The sequence below is a fragment of the Oryzias latipes genome, chromosome 8 (genome assembly GCF_053564925.1).
Source record: "Oryzias latipes strain Hd-rR chromosome 8, Olatipes_Hd-rR_3.1".
Taxonomy (NCBI): domain Eukaryota; kingdom Metazoa; phylum Chordata; class Actinopteri; order Beloniformes; family Adrianichthyidae; genus Oryzias; species Oryzias latipes.
The window spans coordinates 16321856-16330650 of NC_136244.1; the positions used below are offsets into that span (position 1 = coordinate 16321856).

General features: G+C 54.6%; 1 protein-coding gene across 1 annotated transcript; it reads left to right on the forward strand.

Annotated features, from left to right (window-relative positions):
- Nucleotides 1-1872: 1872 nt before the first annotated feature.
- On the forward strand, nt 1873-6521 carry LOC144994149 (uncharacterized). Its single transcript, XM_078950889.1, has 2 exons — nt 1873-4618; nt 5683-6521. The coding sequence occupies exons 1-2, from the start codon at nt 4352-4354 to the stop codon at nt 6517-6519; spliced, it is 1104 nt and encodes a 367-aa protein (XP_078807015.1). The 5' UTR covers nt 1873-4351; the 3' UTR covers nt 6520-6521.
- The last annotated feature ends 2274 nt before the right edge of the window (nt 6522-8795 follow it).

Sequence of the window (8795 nt, forward strand, 5' to 3'; positions counted from 1 at the left end):
AGAACTCTCTCGCTGCATGATCGTGACAAAGGCCGGGGCCTACGAGTTAGAAGAAATCCCAGAGAGCCTGGACCGTGAGTTGGGCGGACCGTTATCCTCCTGGAGTCAAGGACCACGGCGTATCTATGGCTCACCCAGGCGGTTCCTCTCAGAGAGCGGATTGGCCACGTTTGCCCAACTAACAACCCTCTGGCCATCGGCTGGTCTCAGGCTGGACGTGAAGCACCCCTCGTGTTCAGGGGACCCGCGATGGATAGGACTCATGCTTTGTCTAGCCGAGTGGCAGGGTCAGAGGCTCATCGCGAACACTCTGGTTCCGGGCGCACTGGAAGCCTTGGTGGCGCAGAAGCAAGATGCGACCAGAGCAACATGGGGACAACTCGGAGGTCCCTGACGGAGCTGTACGACAGAGCTTGCTTGGCTCGCGTGCTGGGAGAGGCAGATGCAACACTGCTGGAATTCGCCAGGACCTTTGCTGAGCCCCGCACGGCCGCCTGCACCCCATCGGACCCGGGCAAAGAGCGAGTGAACGAATTCACCCTTTGGCTCGCTGTGAGAGGGATAGAAGAAGGGGAAACCATTGTCAGGCAACCAAGCCAGCCCCTCACGTTCTCCGAAGCGCTGGAGGTGTATGCTAGGCTGAGCAGAGAGTTTGGGACGCTCTCGACCCAGGAATTGCTGCTCGCACTGGACTCCCTCAGGGATTTTTTCGCATTGTTGCTCCGCTACCCAGTGATTCCGAGGCTGGCCACAGACACCAAGGAGTGCCCCGAGTGCTACTTTGAAACCTACATTACCCTGGACACTTGGGAGGAAACCCAGAGAACGTTATCATGCTGCCACTTCACGCTGAGGCACGAGGGCGTGGAGCCCCTTTGCGACCTGGACTCGGTCGGGTCGACCATGCTAGATTTCAGTGACCCCGAAGGCTTCGGAGAGGTGGCCAGGGCCGGGCCGAGCGGAGGTGCATTCCCGGGAATGGAGCGGCCCCCGGAAAGTACGGGCAACGGCGCGAGGTCCATGAGGTTCCTCGAGCAGCTGGAGTCCCTGAAGCGTCGGGACGAGATGAACAAACAGATCGCTCTTGGAAAAGAAGTGGCTCATCGGCTCTGTTCGTACAAGCGCACGCTAGAGGAGTTGGAAGCCCCCAGGTACCTGAGTGCCCATCCCGTCCGCTGGCTCCACCGCTTTTATGGTTCGCTGAACAGGAGCCGTGAAAGGGCACTGCTCCTGGCGAACTGCCGGTCGGGGGTGGCAGAGGATGACAGTCGAGCACGAGTGGGCCTCGCGGTGGAGCAGCTCAAGCTCTCTTTGGCCTCCACAGCCTCTACGGGTACCAACGACAAACTGCTCTCCTACGTGTGCATGGCCTTGCTGGACCCAATCCGGAGACATACGGACAGATGCAACATGGCGGCTGAGAGGATTGTGCTGTTCAAGCACCTGGTGGCATCGGGGCTCTCGGTGGAGACCTCGTGGAGCCTGGTGAGGAGCGTGTCTCGGGTAGCCAGGGTCCCCCTGATCGGGGTGACTTTGAGTGAGGGAGTGAACAGGCAGCTAAAACATACGACAAGACCCACACCTTATAACAGAAAGGTCGCTTCTCTCATCTGGTTATTCGCTCACATCACATCATACTGCACGCTCCGCAAGCTGCCTCATGGATACGTGCTCATGGGAGACTCGCCAGTGGAACTGTCTCGCGACGGGATCTACGTGTTTGACAACGGCCACGTTGGATACAGGCTGTCGGCAAGAGGACGAGGGGGAGCGCCGGACTCTGCCCAACGCATCGCCTCAGCCCACTCGCCCTTCGAGCAGATCGTGGAACTGCTTGCGATGCGAGATCGCTTTCATGAGATTTTTCGCAGATAGGGTAGCGAGCGCCGACCCAGGGCACTCATACGACGCTTTGGTGCAATTCGGACACGCTCCCTTGACATCCTTGGTCAACCTGCAGTGGAAGAGAGAGGTTTTGCAGAAGCTCAAATCCGATCGTGCTCTGCGACGCGCAGAGCTGCCTCTTGAGAGCACAGACTCCCAGGAACGAGACGGCTCCCGCAGCGTGGAAATGAATAAACCAAAACCTTCACGGCCCAAAGGCGTTGAATGGAGAAGACCTCTGTGTTCCAAGCGGAAAAAAGTGGGGGCATATAAACCAAGACAGAAGAGCCACAATGAGGTCTAGGGCCCTTCGATGTCTCTGTGCTGCTTCGGAACGCTTGTGGAGTCGCCTTGCTGATGTTGGTTCTGAGTTTCTTTTTTTTTTTGTTACCTTTCTTTTCATCATTTCATTGTACCAGAAGGGAGACTAAATATGGGAAATAAAACTGTTACACCAAACCTGAATTCCTTTTCTTTCTTTTTTTTTCTGAAAAAGGTGAGGGGGGTAAAAACAAGGGACACAAACCAATACACCAGTCACATTTTCATTGGAGATTTTATTGAATGTAGTGTAGGTACAACACAGCAGACAAAACACCATCCTAGAGGTAAAATGAGCAGCGTGAGATGCGAAGACATCGGATAAAGGCAGTAGGTCATCACCCCACGCGATATTGTCTGCAACGCTGTGCCGAAGGCGGCTCGTTGCTAACGCAGATTCTCTTCTCCTCGATTCTTCCTTCATGCATCTCGTAGAAGCCCGCCAGAGAGGGCTCTATCCGCTTGCCTCTGGAGCGGCCTCGGTCCCTGTTTCCATTTTCTCTGAGCGGGGCCTGGGCTGGCTCGTGGCGGTTTCCGTTCCCGTTGGGCATCGGCTTCCTGGTCTCAGCTCACTTCTCAGACTGGATGACGAAATATAATCGCCCAAGGCGGCCCTTACAACCAAAGGCAGGTATCGACCCGGGTCGCCGTCCGCGAATGCATTCTTAAACAAAGGCTGTTTCACGTGCAGGTGGACGTTGGTAGCAAGCATGGACCACTGGTTGTGCCTGACGAGGGTCTTGTCGAAAAACATGAGCACCAGGGTCCTGTTTTTGAACAGTTCGCTCAACACGGTGAGCTTTAAGTACGGGAAGAAGCAAAGGGAGGCCATAATCACCAGAGTGTAAAAATCATCTCTCCTCGAATGCTTGTCGCTTTGCTTGTTCACAAGTTTTTTCACAAAGCGCTTGACCCTCGCTTCGGGTGAGCAGAAAAGGGTCGATACGGCAGCTGCACTTTTGAGAGCAGCGTCCTTCACGGTTTCCAGATCTCCTAGGTCCGCGCTGACCCGCTCTCCTCCGGTTTGAAATTCGATGCAACCCGCGAGTCCGAACACGCAAGACGTCCAGCGGCAACGCTCCGAAAGGACTTGACCCTCCCCACGCTCCAGGGCCTGGTACTCATCTGAAAATTCACGCGAGAGGATGGTGGAGAACAGCGCGATCATGGCCGGCAGGCAGGATTTCAGCACACGTGCCGTTACGCTGCGCTGATCTTCAACCCACGGCACCCTGCCTACGGGTCCGCCCGTCCGCAGGTCCGCTTCCAACGCTCCGTAGCCCACGGTCACATCCGTACCAGAGTACCAGGGTCCCCTGAAGTCAGGGTCCTCTCTGCGAAATGTTGCCAGCCCCACCACGGGGCAGGAGCATTCCTCTGACGACGAGGCGAGAGAAACCCGGCCGGCCATCGCGCGCACCAGGGAGCAGTTGAATCCCGAGCAGGAGTGCTTGCTGAGGTGCGCTGAGCAAACGTAACAGCCCAGGATGTATCGGTCATCAAAAGTGCATCCCTCTTCCACGCAGTGGCTTACCCACTGAGGGTCGTCTATTAACTCTGAGAGCCAGCGGTCCATCGATGCTTTCCTTAGCGTCAAACCTCGATTCGTCTCCCGATCAGCCTTCTCCTGTCCCATTTGCCCTTTCTTTTTTCTCTGTGTTGTTCTCCTGTTTCTTCTCCTCTCCTTCTTCTTTGTTCTCCCACTTGTATAACTCACGCTGCTACAGTGTTTCTATGTTTTTGTTGTTGTTGTTTTTTTTTTGTTTTTTTTTTAAAAAAAAAAAAAAAAAACTTTTGCTCTTCTTTCATTTTGTTTGCTGTCCTTTCTCAGGCAAGCAGGGGACAGAGCGCCGATCTCATCCTGGTGGACGAAGTTGGCTTTGTGAATTCCAAAGTGCTTCTGGCAGTCCTGCCCAACATTGCATTCAGAGGAAGGAAACAGGTTCACATCACCAGCCACGTCAACAACACGCCTTGGCTGAACAAGGTCGCGGACATCCGCGACGACCTGGGAAGCCCCGCTTACCACGTGGTGTCCCAGAGTTTCAAGTGCGCGTACCACGAAAGGGATCCGGGGCTCACCTGCTGCTGCCTCGGCGTCTACTGCCCACAACACATATCAGTGGATGAGCAGCTTAAGGAGCTCATGAACATGGTCTCGCCCAAGGGTTTCGAGAGTGAGGTTACAGGCAGCAGCAGCACCTCGTCTGAGGACCGCAAGACTGACACAACTATCCCGTTCGAGGCTTCTGTCATCAACAGGTTCCTTTCCAACAACTGTTCTGCTTTGGAAGACCTCGCTCGATCGACTGTGACTAGGGCTTACTTGTGTCTGGACCCGACGTTCGGGGGAGGTTCCAGGTCTTGCGCCGGAGTGTGTTGTGCCGTGGAGATTGCCGGAGGCAAGCTAGTGGTAGGTCTCCCATCCACGATCCTCAACGCGCGACCGTACACGCTCGACGCCTTCCTCCTCTGTCTCCTCTAAGCCGGACACCAGAAGATCTCTGAAAATGTTTCCGTAGTCAGGAGCTTGCCCTCGAGGCACTTCTTTCTCGGGGCCCAGCTTCACATGCATCAGGGTGCAGATGTACGCGCTCACTCGGTTCTCGTCTTGCACGCTAAGAGTGGTCTCCGCGTCTGGAACGGAGCACGAGATGAGCTGCAGGGCCTGATCCCAGACCCCACAGGTGCAGCTCTCAGCCCTACCCCCCGACAACTCCATCATCCAGCCCGTCATGGCGAGCGCGACCACCGTGTGTAGAGAGGCCACGTTCCGGGGGCTCGCCCTCACCAGGGCCAGGTACTTGAGTGGCCCGCCTCGCACAGACTCAGCAGAGGCGAAGGCAGAGAGAACCATCTCCTCGTGTCCTCGCCACTTACGCTTGGACATGCAACCGTGCACAAAACGTCTCGGAACGGCATTTCCGAGAGCGAGGGTCACCGCTTCAGAAAGCTCCGTGGGGACTCGGGGGACCGATGCCTGAACTTTGCGTCCCGAGTGCTCGTTCTTCAAACTCAGTTTGTAATGGGAGATGAGCGAGTTTGTCACGAGTATCCTGGCGGGCGAAAACGAAACCACTTGACTGTACGCAATTCTCAGCTGCCCGATGTCCATCTCAACGTACAGGTCCACATTGCGGCGGAACGAAGCAAGGGCTACCATGAATTCATATCGGGAGAGCAGCAGCTCCCACGGCATACGCATGGACTGCAAGAGATGTCTTCTAGCCGTACAGCAGGCAGGACAGAGAGACATGTTGATAATGTCAGATCTGCTTCAGTTGTGTTATCTTAAGGGTGATACTACGATAATGATGTTGATCATGATGATGGTGATGACGATGATGATGCTAAAGAAGAAGATGAATTGTACGATGAATATGATGATCACTACGTCGAGCACCTCTCAGTGTTGTTTGTGCAATTGTTTTTTGAAGACAAAATATTCTAACCCGTGTCTCCCCCGTCTCTTTGCAGATCATGTCCCTGGACGAGCTAGAGATTCAGGATCTAGATCAAGTCACCAGGGTGTACGCTGCCCTGCTGAGCGCACACGTCAGGCTACTGAAAGTCCTTTTGCCCGCAGCTCATTGGAAAGAGGTGCCGGTGGTTGTGGTGTTTGAGCAAAACACCTACGTAAACGCGCTGGCAGATCTGAAGGAGCTGCTCGAATACGCTCTGGCGCGCGCTGGCTTCAGGGTGCTCTTTTACAGCAAGTGGTCCCAGGTCAACTCCAGGTACATGCTGGGAAAACACGTCAGCGCCAAGACCAAACTGGCCATGGTGCTCAGCGCCGTGTCGGCCATCGAGAGGGACAATCTGGGCTACTGCGAGTGTGTCATGTCCCTAGGCTGGGCCGTGCTGGCCGAGGCCATCGGAAAGGGCAGGGCCGTAGAAGCGGCCCTTGGCGTCTGTCGCGGCGCTGGCTCCAGCACGAGGGCCGGCTCCTCCATGGCCGTACATATGTACAGGAGGTCAAGGAGTGGCATTAATTTGGCCACAGATGCAACCGCTCGAGCTCTAGATATCCGAGACACCATCTTCCTGCCTGACAGCAGGTTGACCGACAGGTTGCACGCAGAGCACGGGAAGCGGCTCTTGGGCAAACTGAGGGATGAGATGGCCACTGTCGTGATAACAGAGTCAGCCAAGGGTGTAGGTGGGACCGTTCTCACCGGAGGCAAAAAGTCAAAGGGTGGCGAGTACACCAGGGACGACGTGCTCTCTGCGTTTCTGCTGCTCTGCCACACCAGAGACGAAATTCACGGGGGAGACAGATCCGTCAGAATATGCGGAGAGATTCATTGTATGTGAAATGCTACTTCTCTGTCTGTGTCTGCCTCTGTCTGTGTGTGCCGCCGCTTTGTATCGTCACATTTGTTTCCCCTCAATAAAATACAAAGTAAAAGGGTAAAGATGAACTGCTTGGTCTTTCTCGTTGTTTTGTTTCCTTTCTTCACTTTTTCTTTTGTTTTGCTCCAATCTCCCGCTCCCAATAATTTTTCACTGTACAAGCCTCAGGAGCTCATGGACTCTCATTCAGAGGCACCACACACTCGTGCACAGGTTGTGAGTTAGCAGAACTTTTATTGAGTCTCATACAATGAAGTCAAAAAAACATACAAAAGCAAACACTGTTCAATTCTGTAGGTAGGAAAAATAGAGTCAAGGGATACATCAGGATCAGAACTTCACTTCTCGTCTTCAAACACAACGCCTCTAGGTTCAAAGCCGTCCAAGTAGAAGGAGCCCGGGTCGTACCAGAATCCCTCTTCGTCAACGCTTAGGCCCTGGCCTCGCATGCGTTCTACGACTTCGGGGGCATGCCACCGGAGTGCCGGGTCGTACCAATCGGGCAGGCTGCAGTCAGAAAGAGAATCTTCATCCAACCTTTCGTTCTCCTCCTCGTCTAGATCGGAGGAAGCGGACATCCCTCTCTCCAGCGAATCGGACACGAAGTTGGAATTACTCAGCGACTCAGGGTTCCGTGAGAGCTGATCATAGATGACAGAGTCCGGCACGTCCTCCGCCCCCCCTCGACCGGATTCTCCACCGCGCTCCAAGCTGGCCCTGTCTCTGGGTGAGAACGTGGTGAGGACACCGTCCCCTTCGAGACCACGGGCGTTGGTGAACGACACGGTTTCTGTTGTGATTGTCAAGGATGAAGCTCTTGTGTGCGTTACATCCAAGGAGTAAAACTCGTGTCCTGGAGTGGTTGACATTGCCGTGGTGGCGGACGAGGGGAGATTCTGGAGACTCCTGTTGTCCGCTGAACCGTGTGTCTGATCCAACCTGGAGGTGGGGTCGAGGTTCCTGGTAACTTGTCGTGTCAGAATAGTTTTTTTTTTTTTTCCTTTCTTTTTCTTTGTGAATGTACTCTCTTGAAACAGACAAAGAGATGAGACACAGGCTTCTCGTCACTGCCCACCACTCCTGTGTTACTCGGGCTTAAGGAGACCAAAAGGCTCATCCGACAAAACCCGTTTGTCTCGACGGAGCTCAACTACTGCTCTCCTGACACGATATCACGGGTGACGTGAAGTGGTCCAGATGGATATGGGTGAAAATAAAAGAGGATACAGAAACAAAACAAAAAATAAATAAATGAACACATACACTCAATTCAACCACGTTGCCTTGTACTCTCTGATATATTCGGCAACTTCTTCCTGGGGTGCTTGCTTCGTCGCTTAAGATCTCTTTTCGCCGTAGACCTTTCCGTACCCATCCTCTTCACTGTCATCCTCTGATGGACTTTGCGGATCTGCTTCCTGTTCACCACAAAAAATCGGGGGGATTCGAATTCGTCCAGGGCACGCCGGTTTCTGGGAGCTGTCGCAGGAAAAAGCGTGTTTGTGCATGCTGCACTTCTCAAGCTTCAGGTCACTGGGAACCTGAGTCGCGGGTGCCTTTGTGGGCGAGACGGGCATGGTGAGACAGTGCTCTCTTGGCTCAGGATGTCTCCGGAGTGGAGGAGTACCACCAAACTTTTCCATGCCGCTGGGCAAGGCACTCCTGGTGACGGGATGCTCCTTGGGTTTCAGGTCCCAACGGAGCAGAGGGGGGCTGCCCGGCTGGCGTCTTTCCAGGTCCCAGTGAGCTGGATTTGGGCTGCTGGGGCGTTTCTGGAGTCGATCCGTTGCCACGAGCTTGAGGTTGCCCATTTTTTCGGGCAAGAAGTCTAGCTCATCACCACTCTCGACATCCTCATCAACCGAGTTCTCGCCATCCTGGAGGTACGGCACGCCCCCCCCGGAGCCCCAGCATGTCTTTCGTGAGTCAGGATGCCCCCCAGCCCTTCCACCGTCTGGGCTCGTTTCTTCACCATAGCTGCGGCCTTTGTTGCGCGCCCAGAGCTTGTGTATCACTTCGTAGTCGTACCGCGCTGCCTCATTATCATCCTCCTGCACCACCTCCTTCTCATCTTCCTTGTCCTCCTTCACCACCTCCTCTTCTTCCTGCTCCTCGCAGATTGTGTCCTCGACGCAAAGCTCTATCAGGTCCTCCACTGACAGACCTGATATTCTTGACTGAGATTTCGAGTAGGCGTACCATCCAGAGCCTTCCGTGCATTTGTGTGCCTGGTACTG